General features: G+C 37.6%; 1 protein-coding gene across 13 annotated transcripts in view; it reads left to right on the forward strand.

Moving 5' to 3' along the window:
* TJP1 (tight junction protein 1) overlaps window positions 1-27,198 on the forward strand; it is a 343,097-nt gene that overhangs the window by 238,490 nt on the left and 77,409 nt on the right. For all 13 annotated transcript variants that reach the window (XR_007475411.1, XM_049705658.1, XM_049705651.1 and 10 more), the window contains one exon: window positions 14,417-14,473. Coding sequence is in view for 12 of the 13 variants with exons in the window: in XM_049705658.1 (XP_049561615.1) it covers window positions 14,417-14,473 (57 nt within the window). In the remaining variant the exon portion in view is untranslated. The remainder of the gene's footprint in view (window positions 1-14,416; window positions 14,474-27,198) is intronic.

Consider the following 27,198-nt stretch of genomic DNA (forward strand, 5'->3'; position numbering starts at 1 on the left):
GGTTGAGAGTCCGCCTGCCAATGCAGGGGACACGGGTTCGTGCCCTGGTCTGGGAAGATCCCACATGGCGCGGAGCGGCTGGGCCCGTGAGCCACGGCCGCTGAGCCTGCACGTCCGGAGCCTGTGCTCCGCAACGGGAGAGGCCACAACAGTGAGAGGCCCGCGTACCACAAAAAAAAAAAAAAAAAAAAAATTGTAGTCCCCTCAATTGCCTTCCTTTTTTTTAAGTGGGAAAAGTTCGAGCCCATACAGAAGTATATGAGGCGTGTAATGAATCCCCATGCTAGCCTCACAGGTCCAGTTGTCAGTTTACGGCCAGTCTTGTTCCATCTATACTTCTACCCATTCTTTCTCCCCCGTTATTCTGAAGCAAACACCAGACATGTCTTTTCATCTAATATTTGAGTATATATCTCTAAAAGATAAGAACTCTTTTAAAAAAATAACTATATTACTATTATCACACTTTAAAAACAAATTGTAAATTAAAAAATCCACCATTTAGTCAATGGAGTTTCTAATTATCTTAAGTATCAACTTCTGTTTTCAATATATTTAAGAAAAAACAGGATCCAAATAAAGTCCTCCCATTGTGATTGTTTGGTGTGTCTCCTAAGTCTTTTTTTTTTTTAAGATTTTTTTTTTTTTTTTTGCGCTACACGGGCCTCTCACTGTTGTGGCCTCTCCCGTTGTGGAGCACAGGCTCTGGACGCGCAGGCTCAGCGGCCATGGCTCACGGGCCCAGCCGCTCCGCGGCACGTGGGATCCTCCCGGACCGGGGCACGAACCCGTGTCCCCTGCATCAGCAGGCGGACTCTCAACCACTGCACCACCAGGGAAGCCCATGCTAAGTCTTTTAGACTGTAGGATTCTCCCATCTGGCTCTGGCCCTGGCCTCCCCACCCACGGTGCAGTTTTATTGGTGAAGAACAGAATTGTTTGTCCTATGCAATTTCTTGGTCTGGATTTTCCCTGTCATAGTTACAATGTTTCTTGCCCTCTGTACTTCCTGAAAATTGGTGATTAGAGCCAGTGCAGTTCTGTCTAATAGAAATATCATATGAGCCACATACATGATTTAAATTTTGTTAACCACATCAAAAAGTTTAACAGGTGAAAATAATTTTAATATTTTATTTGTGCATATATCCAATATATTATCATTTTAACTCTGACAGCCCTTCCGGGTTTCTCAGTCTTCTCCTGTCTTTTATGACTTGGACACTTTCAGTGAACGCCGGTCAGTTATTTTTTAGAATGTTTCCATTTGGGTTTGTCTGATGTTGTCTCATGATTGGATTGAGGTTATGCATCAGATTAGGAAAGGGTATGTGATATTTATGTTTTATTACTGGTGTGATAACCTTGAACATTTGGTGAGGTACTTACTGTTTTTCCCATTGTAATTGATAAATATCTTGGGCAAGATACTTTGAGATTGTTTCTCTTCAAACTTTTGCCCACTGGTTATGCTCTTTGATCTTGCCTGCAGCAGTTATTACGATGTTTTTTCCCTAAAATAGTGATCTTGTATTTCTCTCATTTCTTCCACATTCCTTTGTAAGGAAGAGCTGCCTCTTCTTCCTCATGTATCTAGTTATCTGTATGTGTATGTTTTAAACCATGGGTTTATATGGACGCCATGATTCCTATCCAGCACTCTTCATTCTAGCCTTCACTCTTTCTTGTAACTTCTTTCTCTGACAGTGAGAAATCAGCTCATTGTCTACAGTATATTCAGTTATTTGTTTAATCCTCATGTACCTGTCCAGTAGTTAGCAGATTGTTAACCCATCCTATCCTTCTGAGAAACAGATTGACTTAACTCGAGTACAGTGTTTGTGTACAGTTCTTTGTGTCTTTAACATTACAGTATCCAGTCAGAATAGTGTTTTCCACAGTTACTTAGCTGAGTGTTTTTCTACCCATCCTCTTCGCTTGTGGTATTCATTTGTAATAGATAGGTTTATCTGCTACTGTTTGTATTCCATTTTGGTTCCCACCACCTCATCCTGGTTAATTTTAATTATTTATTTGTTATTTTGGGGTATGTGATACGTTACTGTAGTTCAGTGTTGCAAAGAAATATCATTCCTTCCTCAGTCCTACCACCCTCTCCCTTCCACCCCTTTCCTACTTAATCTGTAAGCAATTTCTTTAGTTTCTGGTTTATCATTTCTATATTTCTTTTGCACAAATGAGCAGATACATGTATATAATCTTATATTCCCTTCTTTCCTTCATGAAGGATGGAATACTATTGATATGTGTGCACTTTGCTTTATTCTTTTAAAGGTCTGTCTTTGAAATTGCTCCATGTCGGTTCATAGAGATCTTCCATTTTTCATGACTGCATAGTACTCCGCTCTGTGATGTGCTGTAATTTATTCATCCGTTCTCCCAAGTTTGGTCATACAGGTTGTTCCCAGTATTGTAGTTACAACATTGCTACCATGAATACCTGGTACATATGTATAGTCGCATTTTTGGAGGTTTATCTTCAGGACAGATTTCCTAAGAGTGGGATCTCTGGGTCAGAAGGTTAGGTACACATTCAGTTTTGTTAGGTATTGCCAGATTTACTTTTTTTTTGCGGTACACGGGCCTCTCACTGTTGTGGCCTCTCCTGTTGCGGAGCACAGGCTCCGGACGTGCAGGCTCAGCAGCCATGGCTCATGGGCCCAGCCACTCCACGGCATGTGGGATCTTCCTGGACTGGGGCACGAACCTGTGTCCCCTGCATCAGCAGGCGGACTCTCAACCACTGCACCACCAGGGAAGCCCCAGTATTGCCAGATATACCTCCAGAAAGGCAGGATGAATTTGCATTTCCCCTGGAAATATTTGTGAGTGAATATAGCCTCACAGTCTTGCCCACAGACTGCTTTGGCAGGTGAGAAATGGCATCTTGGTGTTATATTAATTTGCATTTCTCTAATTATGACTGAGTTTGAACATTTTTTCAAATCTTAATATCCTTTTTGTGATGTATTTTTTTCCCCATTTTTCTGCTGAAATTTTTCTGCAGTTTTTGATTTCTTTATGTTTTAGAGATACTGGCTCTCATGGTGTATCTTGCACTTTTCTTAAGACTTTGTTTATGGTGTTTTGTATTTGTGTTTTGTTTTTTGGTCAAGCAGACATTTAAAATTTTTTACATACTTTGTTTTATTTCCGTTAGATTTTGAGTTATGCTTAGAAAGTCTTTCCCTACACCAGCATTAAAGAGGAATTCACCCAGGTTTTCTCTAGTACTCGTATGGTTTTGTTTTTTACATTTAGATTCCTAAATTCATTCGAGTTTATTCTTGTGTGTGGTGAGATATAGATCTAATATATGTTTTTTCCAAATGACAGCCCAGATGTTCTAGCCGCATTTATTAAAAAGTGCATCTTTACCTTAGTAATTTGAGATGTTACCTTTCTCATACACTGATTTTTCCAGTGATTTGAAGGTCTGTTTATGAATTTTCCCATTTTATTCCACTGGTCTATTTGCTCGTGCCCCAGTATCACATTTTTAATTGTAGATGCCTTATAGTATGTCTTAATTAAGAGGCCATACTTGATAGGGCTAGTCCCCCCCTAGTAGTTTTTCTTTTGCAGTGTTTTTTTCAGTTTTACCTGTTATTAGACTTAAAGGGAAACATATTCTTATGTCTGGCTTCTTTTGTTCAACACTGATCAGTGTTCATCCATATTGATTTGTGTAGTTAGAGTTTATTCATTTCATGGCTCTGTAATTTTCCATTGAGTGAATGTTGCATTGTTTTCACTTTTATGATTGGTGGACATCTAGATTGTTTTTGGTTTTTGGCTGTTAAGAATAGTGCTTTTGGGCTTCCCTGGTGGCGCAGTGGTTGAGAGTCCGTCTGCCGATGCAGGGAACACGGGTTCATGCCCCAGTCCGGGAAGATCCCACATGCCGCGGAGCGGCTGGGCCCGTGAGCCGTGGCTGCTGAGCCTGTGCGTCCAGAGCCTGTGCTCCGCAACAGGAGAGGCCACAACAGTGAGAGGCCCGCATACCGCAAAAAAAAAAAAAAAAAAAAGAATAGTGCTTTTGTGAACATTCTTGTAAATATATGTTACATTTCTGTTGATTGATCATACAGTATGCTTATTTTACCCAGCTTTCCAAAGCAGTGATACCAATTTACACTCCTACTAGTGGTGAGGTTTTTTTTCTTTTTATAAATTTATTTATTTATTTATTTATTTATGGCCCTGTCGGATCTTCGTTGCTACGTGTGGGCTTTCTCTAGTTGCAGCGAGCGGGGGCTACTCTTTGTTTCGGTGCATGGGCTTCTCATTGAGGTGGCTTCTCATTGAGGTGGCTTCTCTTTGTTGCGGAGCACGGGCTATGGGTGTGCAGGCTTCAGTAGTTGTGGCACTTGGGCTCAGTAGTTGTGGTGCACGGGCTTAGTTGCTCCGTGGCATCTTCCTGAACCAGGGCTCCAACCCGTGTCCCCTACATTGGCAGGTGGATTCTTAACCACTGCGCCACCAGGGAAGTCCACTAGTGGTGCATTTTGATTAGAGTGTTCATTATTATTTTCTTTTAGCTTATTGTATGGTTGTGCAGTAGCCTTTAATTGTGTTTTTAATTTGTATTGCCCTGTTGAATAAGGAAGTTGTGCACTTTCCCACGTGTTTACTGTCCTCTTGCTTGAAGCGCTTCCTCAAGCCCTCAGCCCATCTTTTCTGTTAGGTGCTTTGTCTTTATTGATTTTCTGGCTGTGAATACTAGATTCGTTAGATAGATATTAGCAGGTTAACTTTAAAAGCCCAGATTTACATGAAAATAAGTGATACTGCTTCTTTGTTTGTATGGAAGAAGTTCTAAGTTTTAATAACCAAACAGCTTGCATTCAGACTGGTATATTTACTTCTTACCGAACCTTGATCTATCGCAACTTCCACCGTAATAGTGAAGTTTTCAGCTTCAAGGTGCCTGGTCTGGGAACCAGGGAGCTGCCTGGTGGAGTGTGCCCAAGTGGGGCTTAGCAGTTGAAACACAGCTTGTTACTTTACCTTAGACATTTTGTGATTTGTTTAAAATAGTTTTAGGGTTGAGGTGAAGTAAGGAGGCTGGTTTTAAAGAAATGTGGCCTGTCGAGTGTACAAATTTGCTGTTTTCCATTGAGTGCTTTGTTAGAGAAGTATCATGGCTTTTCATATATTTTATTATTTAGAAATTGAAAAGACTTCCTAAAACTTTTTAGTTCTTTTTCTTTTTTTTTGAAAATCAGATAGTGATTTAGTAAGGAGGAGGAATAACCAAAGAAACTCCAAAACCAGACGTGTTAACTACCCATTCAGGTTCCTTTAATAGGTTAATTATATTCTTCATTTTAGCAGCTAAAGAAAGAATGTTCTTGATTTTGATAAGAATTTGATGAATTTGCTCATATATGATAGTTCAGAATATGACTTAGATGTTCTACTGCCCAAGGCAAATGTGGTCAAGATGGCATTCTTTTGTACCTAGCAATTTTCAGCTCCTTATTAATCTTGTCATTACCATTCCTTTTTTGTTTTGCTCTGTGAATATTTATTTATTTTTATTTTAACTGTAGTGATTTACAAGATCGTGTTCCAAGTGTACAGCTTCAGATTCTTTTCCATTATAGGTTATTATAAGCTATTGAATATATAGTTCCCTGTACTCTACAATAAATCCTTGTTGTTTATCTATTTTATATATAGTGGTATATATCTGTTAATCCCTTGATATATACCCAGGAATGGGATTGCAGGATCATATGGTAGCTCTATTTTTAGTTTTTTAAAGAACCTCCATACTGTTTTCCATAGTGGCTGCACCAATTTTCATTCCCACCAACAACGTACAGGAGTTCCTTTTCTCCACTCCCTCTCCAGCATTTATTATTTGTAGACTTTCTGATGATAGCCATTCGACAGGTTCGTGAGGTGATACCTCATTGTAGTTTCGATTTGCATTTCTCTAATAATTAGTGATGTTGAGCATCCTTTCGTGTGCCTCTTGGCTATCTGTATGTCCTCCTTGGAGAGAGATCTATTTAGGTCTTCTGCCCATTTTTTGATGGGGTTGTTTTTTTGATACTGAGGTTTATGAGCTGTCTGTGTATTTTAGAAATTAAGCCCTTATCGGTTACATCATTTGCAAATACTTTCTCTTAGTCTGTAAGTTGTCTTTTTGTTTTGTGTTTGGAAAAACTTCTAAATTTTGAGTTAATGTTAGAGAAAAATTGCAAAAATATTAGAGTTCTCTTATATCTTTCATTCCACTCCCCTTACGTTTTACATAACTGCAACTGTAGAACAGTTATCAAGGATAAGAAATGAACAATGATCCAATAATAAGTAAATTACCCACCACATTTGAATTTTGCTAGTTCTTCCTTTTTCTCTTCCAGCATTCCACTTTGCATTTAGTTGTTACTTCTTTTTGGTGTCTGACTCTGTAACAGATCCTCAGTTTTCCCATTGTCTTTTATAACTTTTTGAAGAGGATTGGTTATTTTTTAGAATGCCCTTCAACTTGGTTTGTCTGATGTTTTTTCATCATTGGAATGAGGTCGTGCATTTTTGGCAAGAATACTACAAAAACCATGTTGTTCATCATCTCAAGGGGTTCATGATATTGATCTGTCTTATTATTGGTAATGTTTACCTTGGTTAAGATGGTATTTCTCCACTGTAAAGTTACTGTGTTTCTGTAATTTATAAATATTTTGGAGGAGATAATTTGGGGCTGTGCTTAATTTAACTGTTAGTCCTCAAACATTCACCCACTAGTTTTATCATCTGTGGGTGGATCTTTATCTGGAACAGTTTCTGGAGTTTGGCTGATGGTAATTCTGTTTTCCCATTTCCTTTCACATTTAATTGAAATTCCACTCTAATGAAGAGCTGTCCCTTTCCCATTTATTTGTTTGATTACATCAGTATGGACTCAAGGGTTATTATTCTGTGGGTTAAAGTCTAATATTATTTTGTTGCTCACATTATTCCAGCTTTGGCCTTTAGAAGCTCTTTCAAGCTGGTGTTCTCTTGACAAACCCCCATAATTTTTTGAGCAGTACCTTCATTTCTAGTGCCACATGATATTCCAGGTTCATGCTGCATTTTCCTGACCCAGCCCTGCAACCAACCCCTTCTCTGAGAAATTCTGGTTTGTTTTATTAAAGACTCGTATTTAGAAATTAAGATCTCCATGCTAGCTGTGCTCATTGCAGTCTTTCTTTCTTCTAGGCTCTCAGCAGACAGAGCTAGGAATCCTGTAGGCATATGCATATCTACAAGACTCTTATTTCTGTATCTATCTGCATGTATATTGAAAACCATGGGTTTATACTGACCTCAGATTCCGATCTCACATCATAGAGTTCAGTTTAGCCTCCCTCCTTTTCTTATTTATAGTTTTTTTCTCCAGCAATAGAAACCCAGCTCTCATTATCTATTATTTCTTCACTTCTAGTATACGCATAAAACAGTTTAAATTTTTTACCCATTTCTCCCCTCACCCCTGGAGAAAGACTTTTGTATATATGGAGGATAATATATCATGGAACAATACTGCTACACAAAAAGATACACTCAGAAATATCACTTCCTCATCTATGCTACCCCATTTCCTTTCCCCTTTCTACCTGGAAAAAATTTGAAAGGTCTTTTATCCACTTTCAGCCATTAGAAAATGTCAACCTAAAAAGTTTTATTTTTGATAACTGGAAAGCACTAAGTTTTCGAGGGTATCTGTAACTGTCCCTGATGAGAATTTCTCAAGGTTTAATGGTAACTTATTTAAGCTGATATTCTTTTGTAACAGGGAAGAGCTAAATCGGACTCCACGTTGGATCTGTTTCTTGGACTTTAACCTTTGCTTTTTGTTGCCTTTGTTATTATAATCACACATAATGGCCTGCCTCAGGGAACTCTGCCCACCTGTCAGTTCGCTGCAAGAAAAAAGAAACTAACACATCCCCTCAATGGGGCTGGTCATTCCAGGAGATGTTTTGCAAGACTGATGGCCCTTTTACTTTACTTCCTCACTGCTTCTCCTTCTCTGATTCTATAAAAGAAACTGGCATCCAGACCCCGATAAGATGGTTTTTCAGAGACACTAGTCTGCCATCTTCTCGGTCTGCCGGCTTTCCGAATATTCCTTTGCCTGAATACCTCGTCTCCGATTCATTGGCCTGTCATGTGGCGAGCGGAGCGAGCTTGGACTTGGTAACACTTTCACTTTGATCTTAGGACATTGGCAAATATAGCAATTTATCTGTGAAGTTACTTAAGCAAATCTCTAGCTTTGATCAACCAAAAAAATTCTAGGCCCACCTGTGTCCTTCTTCCAGCTCTTAATATTTTCTAATCCTATCCATCTCATCATCTGTCTCCTGAATTGTCAGCCAAGGAGTGAACACACAATAAAGTATTTGAAAATTTAAGTGGTGATGAGAATAGTGGGATGTCAGATGCTCGATTTACTTACTTTCTGTTGAGGCTGTCATCCCACAATTGCTGCAGTGTTACTTTGATCATTATTTTTAGTTCTTATGCTTAGTGAGTTCTTATCCTGTTTGTGAGATTTGTTGAATTCCCTGAGTGTCTCCAAGACCACTCTTCATTTGACTTCAGATTTATCTTTTTTATTCTGTCTTGGACAGGACATCTCCATTTTGAGAGTTTACTTGACAGCCCTTCAGATCAATCCAAATGTATATTTTCCCCACCTTTTAGCACATACACTAGTCTCTTTCTTTGTACTTTATTTGCATAGCAGTGATCACATTTGAAATTAAATGCTTAACTGAAAGGTCAAAGAGGGGCAGGGGTCATTTGTTTTATTCACTAAAACTTAGGTTGTACTTCTTAAGTTCCTGGCTCAACCTTATCTCAGTAGGTAATCTTGCTTTCTATTTTGGATGGAAAGCAAAAAAACAAAAAACAAAACACTTTGGAGGGCAGGAGAATTCAGAAACAATTCAGCATAACAACTTTGCATAGAGAAGAAAAACTCAGAGCCACCAGTGTTACCTCTGTGTTTGCTACTTGATATTCCTAGTGGAGGACCACAAGTCATCAGGAAGGAGCTCAGTGTGCTTTATTTAAGAGATAGTACTGAATAAACTATTTAAAGTATATATTTGATATGTAAGGGTCCAACAATTTAAAAAACATGAAAATTTTATTCTTTTATGGTATCTTCCATTTTTATATTTTGTTTTGGTGTATTCTCTGGACAATAAATGACTTTTTTTTTTTTTTTTTATTAAAGGGAACGCTATTTATTTATTTGGCTTCATTGGGTCTTTGTTTCTGTGCGAGGGCTTTCTCTAGTTGCGGCGAGCAGGGGTCACTCTTCATCGCGGTGCGCGGGCCTCTCATTGTCGTGGCCTCTCTTGTTGTGGAGCACTAGCTCCAGACGCGCAGGCTCAGTAGTTGTGGCTCCTGGGCCCAGTTGCTCCGTGGCATGTAGGATCTTCCCAGACCGGGGCTCGAACCCGTGTCCCCTGCATTGGCAGGCAGATTCTCAACCACTGCGCCACAGGGAAGCCCTAATAAATGACATTTTTATATTAGTTCCTCACTGGCTGTGCCTTTTCAAGTTCCTTAGGTTCTTCCTTTTTTCCCCTCAGAATATTTGTGGTGCACAGGGTCATCTTAGTCCTTTGGTAATTGGATCTTTTCTCTTGGATTCAATACTACTTTGTTGATTACTCCTAGATCCTTATCTGTGCCAGATCTCCTATATCCACCTGCCTACTGCCTATATCTCTGCTTCAGTATTCCCACAGGCACCTTAAATTAAAGGTGACTAAAACTGAATTTGTAATCTCTTTTTCTGCTGGCTTTTTCACGCAGATGGTCAATTCAGAACCTGTAACAGCCATCTTTAGCTCCTCCCCCCTCTTTATTTCCACTTTCTAACTGGTCTCCCTGCCTCAATTCCCTCTTCCACATCACAGCCATCAGAATGAGTCCTGACAATGGAATATGACAGCCTAAAGTTCCTTAGTGTCTTCCCATTGAGTTTACAGTCCTTAGCGTTACATTTGTTACAAGGCCTGTTGGGATGTACTTCTGCAGCTTCTCTTTTTATTTTACCCTTTCCCTATTCCACAAATGGTACTGTTCAGCCACATCAAAGCCAGCTTTATGTGCAGCATCAACAGCCTTGCTGATACCCTGTTTCTTCTCTGGAAACATCTTTCCCCACTTTCTTTCCTGGTCATCCTTCAAGCTTGAACTCAGATGTTTCTTTCTCGGGGACTCAGTCTCCCATCTTCTCAGCAAGCAGCGTCTTCTCCATCCCCCGTGGCACCTTGTATACACATTTATCTAGTGTTATAAGCCTCTCCTTGAGTCCTTAAGGAGGAAGAAGGACCTATTTTTGACCTCTACAGCACTTAGCATAAATGTCTGGATTGAATAAATGAATGGATTGTTTTTAAAATTACAGCCATAAGGATGGTAAATTTTAACTGGCTATATACCCAGTGAATATTGAGGAGTTAAGATTTTCCTTCATTTGGAGAACACTGGCTTTATTCCATCTTGGATTTGGTCTTCTCCCAGTTACAGGTTCATCCCTTCTTGTCCGTTCTTGTGTTCTCCTGTCTTTTCCCCACTTGATGTGTAATCAGCCCTAAAGGACAGTGAAACTGCCTAGAATTAGGATCTTAAGTTTTGGCAGGAAGCCCTTCAGAGTTGGTGATCTGAGTAGTGTCTTTGCCAGCTGGAGCTTAGAACAAAGAAACCAAACAAACTCTTGGCACTCTCTGAAATGCAGCTTTTTGCTTTTTCAGAAATTGTGATTCTGGTCAGTTGACACTGACTTAGAAGTGTATGTAGAACTCAGAGTCCAGTGGCCACGATTACAGTTCCTCTGGATGCCTACAGTGCTTCACTAATTATTGAATTTGCAGCCTGTTTGGAATTGAAATTACAGTCTAATAGGATTTTGGAGCTGGACAGGACTTTTTACTTGAGATAATGTCATACCATTCCCTAAATGAGGAACACTAAGTTTACTTACCTAGTTAATGGCAGATTTGGGCTGTGATCTTGATATTTCTGGCTTAGTTCATTTTCTGTTTAACAGCATCTTTCATAGTTATAGGGAATGATAGTGCTGTAATCATTCTTAGAGGAGTGACACTTTTTTACTTGCGGTCTCCCCACAAGCCTAAATGTTTTGGGAATGAGACTATTCATTTACCAGAAAATCCTTCTGCCAGTTATGCATTCTGCTTTTTTTTACCAGTAAGAAAAATGACAAGTAAGCAATTTTACAATAAGGATGATGTTTCAAAAATTATTTGAGTAAGTAGTAGATGAACATAATGGAACATTACAAAAGGGCTCACAGTGAAAATGTAAGATTCCCTACCTCCCTGCCCCAATTTCTCTTTCTCAACCCCAGAGGCCACTTGTTTTTTTAGGTATTCTATCAAAGGAAATCCCCTTTCTCCTTTTTCTAAAGTATCAAAATTTTAGCATTAAAATCTAAAGTATCAAATTTCGAAAGTATCACATTTAGTAGTACTAAAAGTTTTTTATATCCATTTTAGCCTTCAGTTTCTGAGTGATTTAATAAGAATCTCCTCTCACCACCTCCCAACATTTTATGTTCACTTTCAAACATAGCAAAGTTGAAAGAATTACAGTGGGTACTTGAATCCCGTCAAGTAAGATTCTACTATTATATTTTACTGTATTTGTATTCTCAGTTCCTTCAGAACTCCTCATAAAGTCTGCCTAGTTATATAAACAGCCATGGATAGAATTTTGCTGCTTTTGCCACTGAAGGAAACCAAAGGCCTGAGAGTGGAGAGAGATGGAATGGTCCATGGTTTAAACTAGTAACACTTTTTTCTCTGTGTGTGTGTTTTAAGTGATTAGGATCATCAAGGCATAACAACTTATTTATATTATGGATTCAATTGCTTTAGAGCACAGGTTAAGAGCCTAACTGACCACCCTTTTTGATGTTTCGTTCTCTCGGCTTCTTTCTTGCACATTGGTCTCCCTTCTGATAAATCAAGCTAATAAGGCTGTGTTTGGCTTTAATAGAGAAGGGAGCTATTGTATTACCCATTTGGGGGAAGCCATTGAGTTGGTTGAGTTGTGTACTTTTCTGAAGAAACATTAATTTTGATTGGAATGCTGAGAACAATTGTTTTAGTATTTTTATTTTTCCCCTTATATAAACAAAATAATCTAAATTTCTCTTATTGTACTCCTAGAAGCTTGTACATTAAGACCTTATTCTATAAATCCCTTACTAACAGGATACTTTTTTATAATTAACAATAAAACATAAAAGAATCTTAAATATTACTTGATTTTTCCTAAAAGCAAAGTTAAAAATAGATATTTGAAGTTTAAAGTGGGATTTGATGAATGTGGCTTAAAATATTTTGGCAGTTTATTCTGACTGGGAATGGAGAAAGGAAAGCAAAAAAAAAAAACCTAATGAAAAAATATTACCCATAATCCCTTCACTTTGAGGATGATTTGTGTTAACATTTTGTATATCCTTTTAGCCTTTCTTTTCATATTCACGTTTAAACAAAGGATAACAATATACAAGCCATTTCATAATCTGCTTTTCCTCCCTTCGCATTAAATGAATTTTCTCATTTTGATTCATATTCTTTTACTAAATGGTAAATTGTGTGGCCATTAAAACCATATAGAGGATGATAAATTTTCGTTCCAAAGAATATGTTATGGAGGTCCTCTCTGGTTATCAGATCACTTTCAGTTTGCACTGATAGGAAAGGAATTAAAAGGGTAGTGAAGCAGTGCTGCTGGTTTAAGAAGTAGATCAAGGCAAGACAAGCTTAAAGCCATGCAAGCAGTTCTCATTTTTAATAAGTCAGCTAAGATTGGACAAACTGGCAATTGCAGATATTTTTATCCTGTATATTTTAGTAGGACTCTTGATGTTTAGCAGAATTACTCATATCATCACTGTGTCACATTGATGGAGGTGTATTTTAAAATACATAAATGCTGGTCAATTTTTTTAAAAAACAAAACAGCTTTGTTTCCATCAGAGGTCTCATTAAAAGGAGGTTTTGCTGCACTTGACTGAAAGATTGAAACAAAATGCTGGTTGACAGTTCTTATCTATGGGAGTGAACAGAGGGATCCTTTCTCTCCCTCTCTTATTCATCTGGCAGGAAAGTTAATCTAGTTGCTTTGTATTTAGGGAAGCAGGCTTTCTTTATAGGGATTCCTTTTCTAAAGTGGCATTAATGTTCGATTAAAGTTGCTGTGGGAAAGGAGAAATGGGCCCAGGGCCCCTTGGTGGACATGTTCTCATGATGGTAGTGACAGCAGTGCAGTAGAAAACAAACCTTATTTGTGGAATAGACATTGATAAGGCTGGGTGACAAGTGATGTCCTGGAAGCATCGTGCTCAGCATTCTCACTTCTACCTTACCTTGTGATACCTCTGAAAAAGCCTTTAAACAAATTGTAGATATATATGTTCAGGAACCCCAATTACAGAAAATGGTAACATTAAAAGAGATTGAATTACTTTAAGCCTCCAAGAGCAATTAACCCAATTTATAAGAAATTTACTTTGAATTCTTTAGTGTCTATCTGTTAGATAGTGATTTATTTCTCTCTTCAGTAAAAAGTTCTTGACAGGAGAAGAACCTGAACTACACTGACATTTGAGCACCATTGGAGCTTGCATCACTTTTATTTTAAGGCAGTTCTTTGGGGCAGGGAGTTTGGAATTGTTTATTTGTTTTTCCTTTTTGTTTCTTTTGTGTGTGGCATGGCATGTGTGCATGATATGTATGTTAGAAAAGTCTTTTTTTTTTCTTCAGGGTTATAAACAAAGCTTGAAGATAATTCTGTAGTAAAATTGAAACTAGGTGGAGCAGTAATGTTTTAACTGATACTGAAGCAGCCATTGACCAAACCTATCAAATGGTCTTATCTGTTTTCCTGTGATACGTGTATTTATAATTACTGAGTTCAGAGGTATTTGACGTTTCCTTCCTTTGCACAACATTAAGGAATACTTTTAAATGTTTTATGTGTTGTTCGTTAGATATTTTAAAATACTATTCCAACTTCTGTTCATTTCTATCTGATGTTAAGTATAAAGTTGCAGAATTAGCTTGAACACTGATTTCAGCTGGCATGAAATGAATATAGAGTGGCATCTGTCCAAATTAAGTTAAAAACAAAGGAAGTTCCTGTGTGTAATTTCCTGTCTCTTACAACAAAAACAAAAGCAAGCAAAAAACCTTCAATAATTATTAAGCTCTTTTTAGAGTATCTAATATTGAAAGTATGAATTTTGTTTTTTTACTGTGCTAAATTGTTTGCTGGCTGTTCTCATTCACTTTATTAGACATTTTCTTAAAAGATAATTATTGTTTTTCTTTTTCTTTATCAGAACACAGCAATGGAGGAAACAGCTATATGGGAACAACACACGGTGACACTTCACAGGGTGAGTTCTGTTGAAGTAAATAATCTGTGTGTAGGTCAGGATACTGGCAGCTTTTGAAAACAATAGAGGAAAGCCAGATGTCAGGAAGCCAGAAGAAAGGGGAAGAACTTTTCTATATTCCTTTGTTTAAAATTAGAGTTGCAATAAATTCTTTATTAAGGTCAAAAGTGAACATGATTACTTTTTCATATATCCTTTTGGTTATTTGTATATTGCTGTTTTTAATCATGACTTAAGAAATTAAGTGGTTTATTTTTAAAAATTTGATCAGATAAAAGTCACCGTATTTTCGTGTAAATTGTAAACTGTTTCAGCTTTTCTGAGTAATATGTATGTATTGTAGGCTTGGGGTTTAAAATTGAACAGGGTCATGCGAGTAATAAAATCTTAAAAGATACTCCTTGATTTGAAACATGCAGAGCCAAGCTCTTGTTTAAGCAATTGCAGATGGGCAGAGAGCAAATCGCAGTGAGCTGGGTAAGAGTAAGAACTTTTTTGGACTTCCCTGGCTATCCAGTGGTTAAGACTCCGCGCTTCCAATGCAGGGGGGAGTGGGTTTGATCCCTGGTTGGGAAGCTAAGATCCCGCATGCCACATGGCACTAGAAATAGATGGAAAATTCTGGAATAAGAATTAAATAAATAATAGCTTTTAAAAAAAAAAAAAAGCTTTGTCTGAAATGAGACTGCCCTGAATTTGAATCCTACTGCTGCCTGCTTCCTTTTAGAAATGAGCAAGTGACCAAACCGCCTTTAAAGCATTAGTTTTCAGTGTTAAAAATGGGGCTTATGCCACCTCATGCTTGACATAAAGTAGTGCCTCCCATAAATCTCTCCTATCCTCCCTTTGAAGAGAGCTGAATCTACTGATTACCCTTCTCCTTAGAGAATGTACAGAAAGAGATTAGAGAATATTTAAATATTTTACACTTACTATTTCTACCAGCTATATCCATTACTAGGAAAATGGAAAGGGGGAAAATCATGTTCCTGAACCACCCTGCACCTGACTGTCTCGTGCATCTTTGAATCTACACATAATAGACAGTGGGTAAATTAATTATTAAAAAACAGTGATTTCAGATAAGACTTTTTTGTGTCTCCCTAAATGGTGAAAGAAATCATTAATAATACTAACCTTAACTTTTAATTTATAAAGCTAAGGTATGGCTTGAATTTATTTGAAATGTGCTGATAGCATATTTAAATCAGATTAAACATATGCCATCGTACCTTATAAATGTTTAATTGGCTGGTTTTTATAGAATAATTTGGTGTTTTACCACATTACATTTATTTTCTTAATACCTTTATTATTTTTATTGGTATAATTTACACACAGTAAGATTCATCCTTAGTGTACAGTTCTGAGTTTGACAAACGCATTTAGTCATGTAAGTCATATAACCACCACTACAGACAATATAGAACAATTCCATCGCCCTGAAATTTTCCCTTCTGCCATTTGTAGTCAACCCCGTCCGCTTACCCTGAGCACTGAGTAACCACTGATGTGTTTTCTGTTCCTATATGCCTGCTTTTTCTCTCATGTAGGTGAACTCATACAATACATAGCCTTTTGAGACTGGTTTCTTACACTTAGCCTAATGCACTTGAGATTTCTCCGTGATGTACTTACATCAGTAGTTCTTATTGCTGAATAGTATTCCATTGTATGAATGTAGAATAAGTTGCTTATTCATTCTCCAGTCTTGGTACCCTGGGGTGGTTTCCAGTTTTTGGTGATTGTGAATAAATCTCTAGTGTACAGGTTTTTGAATGAACATAGCTTTTCATTTCTCTTGGGTAAATTCCTAGGAATGGAATTGTTCTTAGTTTGTAGTTCTCTAAAGACTAATGATTTTGAATATCTGTTTATGCGCTTATTTGTCATCCATTATTTTCTTTGGTAAAATGTGTCCAAATCTTTTACCCATTTTTAATTAGGTTTTTTGTTTTCTTATATTGACCTTAAAAATGGGTTTACTTGGGATCAACAAAGAATTGCAATTCAGAGTCTGCAGCTACTGCAAGACACAGTGCAAGACCCCAGCAAAAATAGAACTCTTTTATAGAGGGGAAAAGGAAGTTGGGAGGGCTGTAGTAAACAGAGTCCATTGGAGGAATTGAGAGTCCAGAGTGTAGTGGTTTTTCATTGGCTGAATTGTGACAGTCTGTCATTGGCTGAGTTCTTGGCAGGCAAGAAGAGGAAGTCTTTCTTCTTGCTAGGCTCTGCTAACAGCACAGTGCATGAGTGCTCCCTCTTCTGGCCTCCCAACTCTATTTTTTTTTTTTCTTCACTTTTCTTTTTTTTTGCAGTTCGCGGGCCTCACTTTTCTTTTTTTTGCGGTTGCGGAGCACAGGCTCCGGACGCGCAGGCTCAGCGGCCGTGGCTCACGGGCCCAGCCGCTCCACGGCATGTGGGATCCTCCTGGACTGGGACACGAACCCGCGTCCCCCACATCGGCAGGCGGACTCAACCACTGCGCCACCAGGGAGGCCCCCAACTCTATTTTAATTGAGGTTTCTGTTTATTAATTTTTATACTTACTGTTTTTTTAAACTGTGGTAAAATACACATAACAAAATTTGCCATCTGTCCAGTTCCTTTGTCCATTTTTAAATTGGGTTTTATCTGTTGAATTGTAGGAGTTTTTATATATTCTGGTCATTAACCCCTTATCAGATAATATGACTCATAAATGTTTTTTTTCCCATTCCATGGATTACCTTTGTACTGTTAATTGTGTCCCTTGTTGCACAGAAGTTGTTACTGAGTTTTGAGAGTCTTGAATATCTTCTGGATACAAGTTCTTTAATAGGTATTGTTTTGCAAATATTTTTCCCAGTCTGTGGCTTGCCTTTTTCCTTCTCTTAACAGTGTCTTTTGCAGAGTATAAGTTTCAAATTTTGATAAAGTCGTTTTTGCTTTTATTGATTTTGCTTTTGGTTTTGTATCTGAGAAGTCTGCCAAACCTAAGGTCCCAAATATCTTTCCTGTTGTTTTCTTCTGGAAGGTTTTGTTTTGTTTTTGTTTTGTTTTAATTAAAATTTGTATGTATTAAGATTTCTTTTTAGGGGATTTTTTTTTAATACGGATGTCCAATTTTTTGAACAACCATTTATGAAAAGGTTATCCTTTCTTCATTTAATTGCTTTCTCCCTTTGTCAAAAATCAGTGACCATATGTGTGTCGGCCTTTCCCTAGTCTCTTCTATTGATCGGTGTGTCTGTCCTTTGCCAGTTACTTCTGCCTTGATTATTGTAGCTTTATATTAAGTTGGAAATCAGGTAGTGTGAATCCTCCAAACTTACTATTATTATTTTTAATTATTTTGACTAGTTCCTTTGTCTCTGTATATAAACTTTAGAATAAGTTTGTCAAATTAAAAAAAATCTGCCAGGATTTTTCATTGGGATTGCATTGAATCTACAGATTAATTTGGGGAGAATTGACACTTTAACGGTATTGAGTATTCCAAACTGAATGTGATGTGTCTCTTCATTACGGTTTTGTAGTTTTCGGCATACAGATTCTACACATGTTTTGTTAGATTTCTACTCAAGTATATTTTTTATGTTTCCTCATGCTATTGTAAACGGTATTTTTTAAATTTCAGTTTTTGATTGTCTATTAATATGTAGAAATACAATTGATTTTTGTTTTTTTTTAAATAGTGAACTTTAAGTTTTCTAGGAACTCCTTTGGTAGATTCTTTGGCCTTTTTCTATGCAGTCATCTCATCTGTGAAGAGAGGCAGTTTTATTTCTTCGTTTTTGATCTATATGCTGTTCATTTCTTGTTTTTGCCTTATTGTACTTGCTAGGACTTCCAGGATGTTGTTGAATAGGGACAGTAAGCAGGCATCCTTGCCTTATTCCAAATTTTAAATGAAAGCATTCTTTCACTATTATGTATGATGTTAGCAGTAAGGTTTTTGTAGATGCCCTTTATGAGGTTAAGGAAGTTCCCTTGTATTTCTGTTTTGCTATTTACTAGGTTGAGGAAGTTCCCTTTTATACTTAACTTTGCTAAGAGGCTTTTTTTTTAAATCATGAATAGATGTTGGATTTTGCCAGTGCTTTTTTGGTAAGTATTGATTGAGGTTATATACGAGTTTTCTTTTTAGTCTGTTGGTATGGTCAGTTTCTTGCTTTTTGGATATTGAAGAGCCTTTCATTCCCAAGATAAATTCTACCTAGTTGTGATGTATTATTCATTTTATATATTGCCGGATTGATTTGCTAATGTATTATGAAGATATTTGTTTCTGTGTTCATGAGGAATATTGGTTAGTACTTTTTCCTTGTGTTTTTATTGGTCTTGGAGTAAGGAAAGCTACCAGTCTCAAAACAAGCAGCTGGGAAGTATTCTTCCCTATTGTGTTCTGTGGTAGAGTTTGTGTACAACTGAAGGTATTTCTCCCTTAAATGTTTGGTAGAATTCACCAGTGTAGCCATCTGGTTTTGGAGTTTTCTTTGTGAGAAAGCTTTTAACTATAAATTTATTTTCTTTAATTTTATATAGGACTATTCAGGTTATGTATTTTTTCTTTGTTAGCTTTTGGAGATTTATTTGGTAACTTTGGTAGTTTGTATCTTTCAAAGTATTAGTTCCTTTTATCTAAGTTGTCAAATTTATAGACATAAAATTGTTCATGGCATTCTCTTATCTTAATATTTTAGGATCTGTAATGGTGGCCCATTTTCATTTATAATATTGGTAATTTGTGTCTTCTCTTATTTCTTGGTCAACCTGGCTAGAGGTTTAACAATTTTTTTTTTTTTTTTGCGGTACGTGGGCCTCTCAGTGTTGTGGCCTCTCCCGTTGTGGAGCACAGGCTCCGGACGCGCAGGCTCAGAGGCCATGGCTCACGGGCCTAGTCGCTCCGTGGCATGTGGGATCTTCCCGGACTGGGGCACGAACCCGTGTCCTCTGCATCGGCAGGCGGACTCTCAACCACTGTGCCACCAGGGAAGCCCGAGGTTTAACAATTTTATTGACCTTTTCAAAATACCAGCTTTTCTTTTCATTGATATTTTTTATTTTCTGCTTTGTATTTCACTGATTTCTGCTCTTATTTTAATGTTTCTTCTGCTTACATTGGGTTCAAGTTGCTCTTCTTTTTATGATTTCTTAAGGTTAGAAGCTAGATCATTTGGGACCATAGGTGTAATTTGACCGTATCACATTACATTTGTTTTTTCCTAATACCTTCTTAGTTTTTAAATAAGGAAAATAAAATAAGACACTTAAATTAGCTAAAGTACGTTTCTCCTTTCTACAGTTTTGCCTGGTTTTGTCAGTTGTGGGGAAATGTTAGGTTATTTACTACAGAACTTAGGCAAAGTAGGAAAAGATTCTGAATGTTGAGAAAACAGAATCTGATTTTTTGAATGTGTTAAAAGTGTCACACCAACTCATCATGGTAGTTGTAATACTCAGGCAAGTCTGGAACTCCTGTCTAGAAAGAAGGTCAGTGTAAACTCCACTCTGTAGCTGGGCTCTTCTTGTGCTTCAGTTTTCTTTTGCCCTGAGGGAGGGGGGTACTAGCCCAGAAAAATGTCATCAAAAGATACATGGAGATAAGATGAGTATATAGTTCATAATTCTTTGGTTTTCAAACATGTTAACTATTGTGCTGGAAACACAGAGCTGTGTTGCCTCTGGGCCTCATCAGAGAGGGACTATGACAGAATGGAAGTCCTCAACAACCATCCCTCCAGGAATCGTTTTTGAAGGTTTTTAAAAATAGACCTGTCATTGTAAGCCCAGAAACTTATGCCAAAGCATAATTCAGTTGACTTCATTTTCCGAGGCTGCAGAACTATACTTTCAGGTATCTTTCCTTTGGTATTCTGAGTTGTTACAGAATAAAATTTAGACTGTCTAGAGCACTGTCAGCAAACTTTTGCTGTAAAGAACCAGATGATAAATAAATACTTCAGGCCTTGCGGGCCATAAATCTCTGTCACAACTTCTCAACTCTGTAGCTGTATTGCAGAAGCAGCTGTAGAGAGTAGGTTAACAAATGGGTGTGGCTATATTCCAGTAAAACTTTATTTACAACAATGGGCAGCTAGCTGGATTTAGCCTGCAGGCCATAGTTTGCTGACGGCTGATCTAGAGTAGTAGCTCTCAAGGTTTATTGTAAAGAGGAATCAACTGGATCATACCCAACTACCAAAGATTCTGATTCATTTGGTCTGGGATGGGACCCGTAATATGTATGTTTAAAAATGCATGTTTGAAATGGAGGGCCATGTCCTCTGGCATCACATTTTTAAGAAACGCTGACAAAGGAATGAGAGAAAGTTATTCTCCTTGAGGTGAGCCAAATGAGCTTTTGGAATAGTAGTAAGTGACCGAGATAATTTGAGACTATATGCTTTTGGCAATAACCTGGAGTTACAGATATTGTGTCTTGCCAGATAAGGGCTTAGTGTACTTAGTTATGCCCAGTAAAACTTATTTTCACAGGAGGCCAATCTATTCAACAAAGTCTTAGGAGATCAAATAGCAGCATTGTCTAGTAGCAATATAATGCAAACCACAATGTAATTAAAATTTTCCTAGTCTTCACATTGAAAAACGTAAAATATGGGTGAATTTTATGATAGATCTCATTTAACTCAGTATATCCAAAATATTGTCATTTTCAACATGTAATATTTAAAAATTGGTATACCATACTTTGCTTTTTTTCCCCATACTGAGTCTTAAAAAACTGATGTACATCTTGTAATTTCAGCACCTTTCAGGTAAGACTAGCCACATTTTAAGTGCTCAGTAGTTGTGTGTATAGTGGCTGTAGTATTGGCAAGTGCAGGTCTGCAGCTTGAGATGGTAGTTGCATCCAGAGGGTCTTGTGTTCCACCCCTCCCACCCATTACATACCCACAACTTTCTTTAGTTTCAGATGTTCTCCCTTAGAAAATGCACATATTTTTATAATTCTTTGAGAAATGAATACTCAGGAATGAGTTGGTCATCTCTATTTTTCTATTTTCTGAAAAAAATTACATGAAAGATTAAGTGAATATTTCTGTATTAAAGAATTAAAGGGTTGAGAGAAGTTAGAGGCTTGGCCAAGATGGCAGAGCTCACCTCTTTTCACGGGTACACCAAAATTAACAACTGTTTACGGAGCAATTATTGATGAGCAAGACTGGAGGCATAAAGATCTACAGCTAAAGATAGTAAGAAGGAACCACAGTGAGATGGGTAGGATGGGTGGAGTCATGGTCAAGACCCATACCCCCAGGTAGGCGACCCACAAATGGGAGGATAATTACAATTGCAGAGGTTCTCCCCAAGGAGTGAGGGGTCTGAGCCCCACATCAGGCTCCCCAGCCCAGGGGTCCTGCACCGGGAAGACGTGTCCCCAGAATGTTTGGCTTTGAAGGCCAGCAGGGCTCACTTTCTGAAGACCCAGAGGACTATGAGAAATAGACACTCCACTCTTAAAGGGTGCACATAAAATTTCACATCCTCTGGGACCCAAGGCAGAAGCAGTAATTTGAAAGGAACCTGTATCAGACCCATCATCTGATCTTGGAGAGCCTCCTAGAGAGGCAGGAGACAACTGGAGTGCACCCGAGGAACATAGACATTGGCAGCAGACATTAGGGGAGCTCATTCTACCACATGGACACTGGTGCTGGCAAGAGTCATTGTGGAACCCTCCCTCTAGCTCATCAGCACCAGGACCCACAGGGCCCTGCAGCCAGACACCCTAGGACCTGGCTTCACCCACTTGTGAGTTGGCACTAGCCCTGGGGCCAGCTTCACACACCAGTGGGCATGCACCAGTCCCAGCACCCCCTGGGCCTCAGCCCCATTCACCAGTGGTTCCACACCAGCTCTGGGACTCCTGGGCTCTGCAGCCAGAGACCCCAGGACCTGCCTTTGCCCACCAGTTGGCCAATACTAGCCCTAGAACCTGGCTTCACTCACTGGTGGGTGGGCATCAGCCCCGGGATCCCCTGGGCCCCATCCCCACCCACCGTGTGACACCAGCCCCAGGACTCCTTGGACCCCTCAGAATGACTATCATCAAAAAGTCTACAAATAACAAGTGTTGGTGAGGATGTGGAGAAATACGGGAACCCTAGTACACTGGTGAGAATGTAAATTAGGGCAGGCAGTATGGAAAAGAGTATGGAGGTTCCTCAAAAAACTAAAAATAGAACTGCCATATGATCAAGCAGTTCCACTTCTGGGTATATATTCGAAGAAAACAAAAACACTAATTTGTAAAGATACATGCACCCCAGTGTTCATAGCAGCATTATTTACAATAACCAACATATGAAAGCAACCTAAGTGTTGATCAACAGATGAATGGATAAAGAAGATGTGGTACATATATATATAATGGAATATTACTCAGCCATATAGAAGAATAAAATAAGGTCATTTGCAGCAACATGGGTGGACCTAGAGGGTATTATGCTTATTAGACAGAAAAAGACAATGCATGTTATCATGGATATGCAGAATCTAAAAAAATAAACTAGTGAATATAACAAAAAAGAAACAGACTCACAGATATAGAGAACAAACTAGTAGTTACCAGTGGGGAGAGGGAAGGGGGGAGGTTCAGGATAGGGGTAGGGGGTTAAGAGATACAAACTACTATTTATAAAATAAATAAGCTACAGGGATATATTATATAGGACAGGGGAATATAGCCAATATTTTATAGTAACTATAAAAGGAGTATAATCTATAAAAACTTGTATCACTATGTTGTATACCTGAAACTAATATTGTATTATAAATCAACTATACTAAACAATATGTTGTACACCTAAAACTAAAAAAAAAAAAAAAAAAAAATCAAATGGTGAAAGTATGTTGAAAGCAAGGAATCTAGTTAAGAGATCATCTAAGGGCAAGCAACTAAGTGTTTCAAGTAGGGAGGGGATTCAGTAGGAAGTAAACTTGGAACAAGGGTGTCAAGACAATGCAGTGAGGGAAAGAGTAGTCTTAACCGATGGTACTGGGACAACTGGTCAACAGCGTGGAAAGTAATGAATTTTGACTCCTACTTCACACCAAGAACAAAAATTAACCTAAGATGGATCATAGACCTAAATGTAAGTGCTTAAACTGTAAAACTTTTAGAAGAAAACACAGGAATAAATCTTTATGACCTTGGGTTGGGCAATGGTTTCTTAGATACAATCTTGAAAATAAAAGCAACAGAAGAGAAAACAGGTAAAATTGGACCACATCAAAATTTAAAACTTTTGTGTTTCAAAGGAAACCGAGAAACTCTCAACAAGAAAGTGAAAGGATAACCCACAGAATGAGAAAGTATTTGCAAGTTACATATCTGATAAGGGACTTGTATCCAGAATATAGAAATTTAGTAGTAAAAAAGCAAATAATTCAGTTTTTTAAATGGACTGAAGATTTGAAAAACATTTCTCCAAAGATGATACAGAACTGTTTAATAAACGTATGAAAAGATGCTCAACAGTACTGACCATCAGGGAAATATATGTCAAAAACAGTGAGATACCCTGTCACACCCTCTAGAATGGCTGTAATCACAAAAGCAGGCAATAATAGGTGTTGATGAGGATGTGGATGTTGGCTGGTGGAGCCAACTGTGGTTAACTAAGGTATTCCTCAAAAGGTAAACATATGTAGAATTACCACATGGCCCAGCAATTCCACTCGTAGGCATATACCCAAGAGAAGTGGAGACAAATACCGACATAATAACTTATTAAACATGGTTGTTCATAGCAGCATGACTCATGATAGCCTGAAAGTGTAAAGAACCCACATGCCCATTAACTGATGAATGATGAATAAGCAAAATGTGGTATATCCATATAATGGAATATTGTTCAACAGTGAAAAGAAATGAAGTACTGATAACATGCCGTGACATGGATGAACCTTGAAAACGTTACCCTAACTCGAAGAAGGCAGTCACAAAGGACCATTATTGTATAATTCCATTTATATGAAATGGTCAGAACAGGTGAATAGACAGAAAGATTAGTGGTTTTTAGGATGCGGGAATTCAGGGATGATGGCTAAAGGGTAGGGAATTTCATTTCAGGGTGATGAAAATTTTATGCAGTTGATTGTGATGATGGTTGCACAACTCTGAACATACAAAAAACATAGAATTGTACATTTTGAAGAGTGAATTTACGATAGGTAATTTACATGTCAATAAAGCTATTCTAAGAAAAGGGGCCAGGGAAGGGGAATCCTACATATCTGTTTTGTAGCTCCAGGCAAGTGTATGGTGGGTAGAAGGTAAGCATGTAAGCTAAGCTAGGCTTGTTTTATCTGGTTGAAGGCCATTGTGTACATTTATAGAGTGTATTATGAATGTTTCAAATCCTTTATTTTATTTAATTCTCTGTGAAATAGGGGTTAATAACCACATGGAATAAACTGAGTCTCAGAAAGGTCTAGTGAAATGTCCCAAAGAGGTACATCTTGAACGCAGGTCTCTGGACTCATCATATAATGCTCTTTTCACTTACATGTAAAATTTAATTTTAAATATTAGAAATACTTATGGAATATAATATCTGAAATTCAGAACTCATAATTCTACCACATAAACTACATATATATGTAATAAAATTAATAAAAAGTAGTAACCTTGTTAAGGAAGGAGCCAGAATTTTGGCTTTTTGTCTGTTTTTTTTTCTGTTTTTTTTAAGTTTAGAACATTGGTGGTGAGGTCAGTTTTTTGGCGAAAATGACAGTTTGGAGAAGGGCAATTGGAGGTGTCCTTTAAGAAGCTGGGAATAGGAAAGTGGAATAAGAATTAGAAATGAAAGCTGTAATTTTGGAAACAGAGCCGCAAGAGCGAGTAACCAACGGGCTGATGAAGGACGCAGAGGTAAAAAAGAACCAGTCTAACAGTCGTAGACATTTAAACAACATTTTGAGAACTACCAAGGTACAGTGGAAAAACTGTAGGGGTCTTGTGACTTCTGAACTAGTTTGGGCTTACCACTAACTGATTTTGAACAGGCCTTTCAGATCTCTTGGGACCTCATAGAATTAAAATGTTACCAGAGGTGATAAAATCCTATTCTCTCTGACCAAGTCCACAGAGAAGTCCTACATAAGGTCTAGTTGGCAGGTAGTGGAGTGGCACATAGGATTCCAGGCCTTCTGAGTTCATTTGTAGAAAGGAAGTTGAACAAATGATTGCCGAGGAACCATTTGAAAAAATTGGATCCATTCATTTAAAAAAATTTTGATCGCCGTGTTCACTGTGAAAACACATGACTAGAACAGTTTCCATAGAATGTTGAGGGTAGATTGGAAGAAGAAGGGGAGAGGAGTCAAACTACAAAAACTATAGGAGTAAAACTGTATAAGGTGAGAAAAGTTAGAATTAAGTTAGTTGGTTGTAGAAGTTTGGCATGAAAAACAGGAGAAAAAAAGGCAGCGGGGAGAATCTTTAACTAGAGAATTGGGCATATTTGAAGGAAACAGAAAAATCTTTGGAGGAGAGGTTATTCATATTATGTAGTTATATTTCTGCAAATGAATCAACAGTCAACCTTCAGGAATTTTTTTCCCTTTGTAAAAAATCTTTTAAGGAATCAAGAAATACTATAACAGATAAGTGGGCAAACCTTTTCTGTAAAAGGTCAGATAGTAAATAGTTTCAGCTTTGTTGACCATATGTTCCCTGTTGCAAGTACTCAGTGCAAAAGCAGTTACAATGAAATGTAAAGGAATGGGCATGGCTAGTGTCCAGTGAAACTGGGCAAATAACTGAACAGATTCCAGGCCTCCTGTTTATCATAAACTCAGTTTCACTACCAGGCACAGGTAGAAATACATATTATTGTTGCTTATGGCTGCCTGTGATGTCGAAAGGACAAAATATGATGAAAGTAAAATTCTTTGATGCATTTAATTCCATCCAAAAGCTATAATCATGTGTGTGTGTGCACATACAGGTCAATGAGATCATATTATGCTGCTTTAAACTACTTCTCCCATCACCATAATAAAAACCATTATCTTGGACATTTTCTCATGTAAACATATAAAAATCAACTATATTTTGACACACCTACAATTTTCTTATGGTAAAGATATATGAGAAAAATGGATTATTTTCCATTTCTTTTGAAAATCCCTCTGAAAAGCACCATGTTAGTCTTTTGTAAATCCAGTACAGAGCATATGATTGCCTCAATAATAATAATTCTACTACTGTCAATTTTGATTACTGGAAACAGTGTTAAAATTTTTTAACTATTCCTCTATTCTATCCTGTTCCTCTCCCCATTTAAAGAAATGGTTTTACTCTGTGTAGACCATATAGCTATTATATAATTTAACCTTTCTCCCTTTAATCCACATTTAATCCTGTAAGTAGGTGTATATTTAATGCTGTAAGTAGGTGTATATTTAATGCTTATCACCAGTCCTTTCCATGTGATTCTTGTCATTTTGATTGTCAGAAAGTTATTTTCTATTAGGAAAGGATCATGAAAAACAGTGTTCCCTGTGTTTTTCTTATATGTTTATTAGCTTTTCTGTGCCCTTTTATACTTGAAGATTAGCTTTACTGGATATAAAATCCATGGCTCATTGTTTCCCTTAAGTATCTTAACGATGTTATTTTTGGCATAATGTGTTGCTACCCAAGTGTGATGATAATCTAATTTATATTTCTTTTAAAATTATAGCTCTTTTTGCCTAGATGCCAAAGAATC

This window comes from Orcinus orca, chromosome 2, assembly GCF_937001465.1.
Source record: "Orcinus orca chromosome 2, mOrcOrc1.1, whole genome shotgun sequence".
Classification (NCBI taxonomy): domain Eukaryota; kingdom Metazoa; phylum Chordata; class Mammalia; order Artiodactyla; family Delphinidae; genus Orcinus; species Orcinus orca.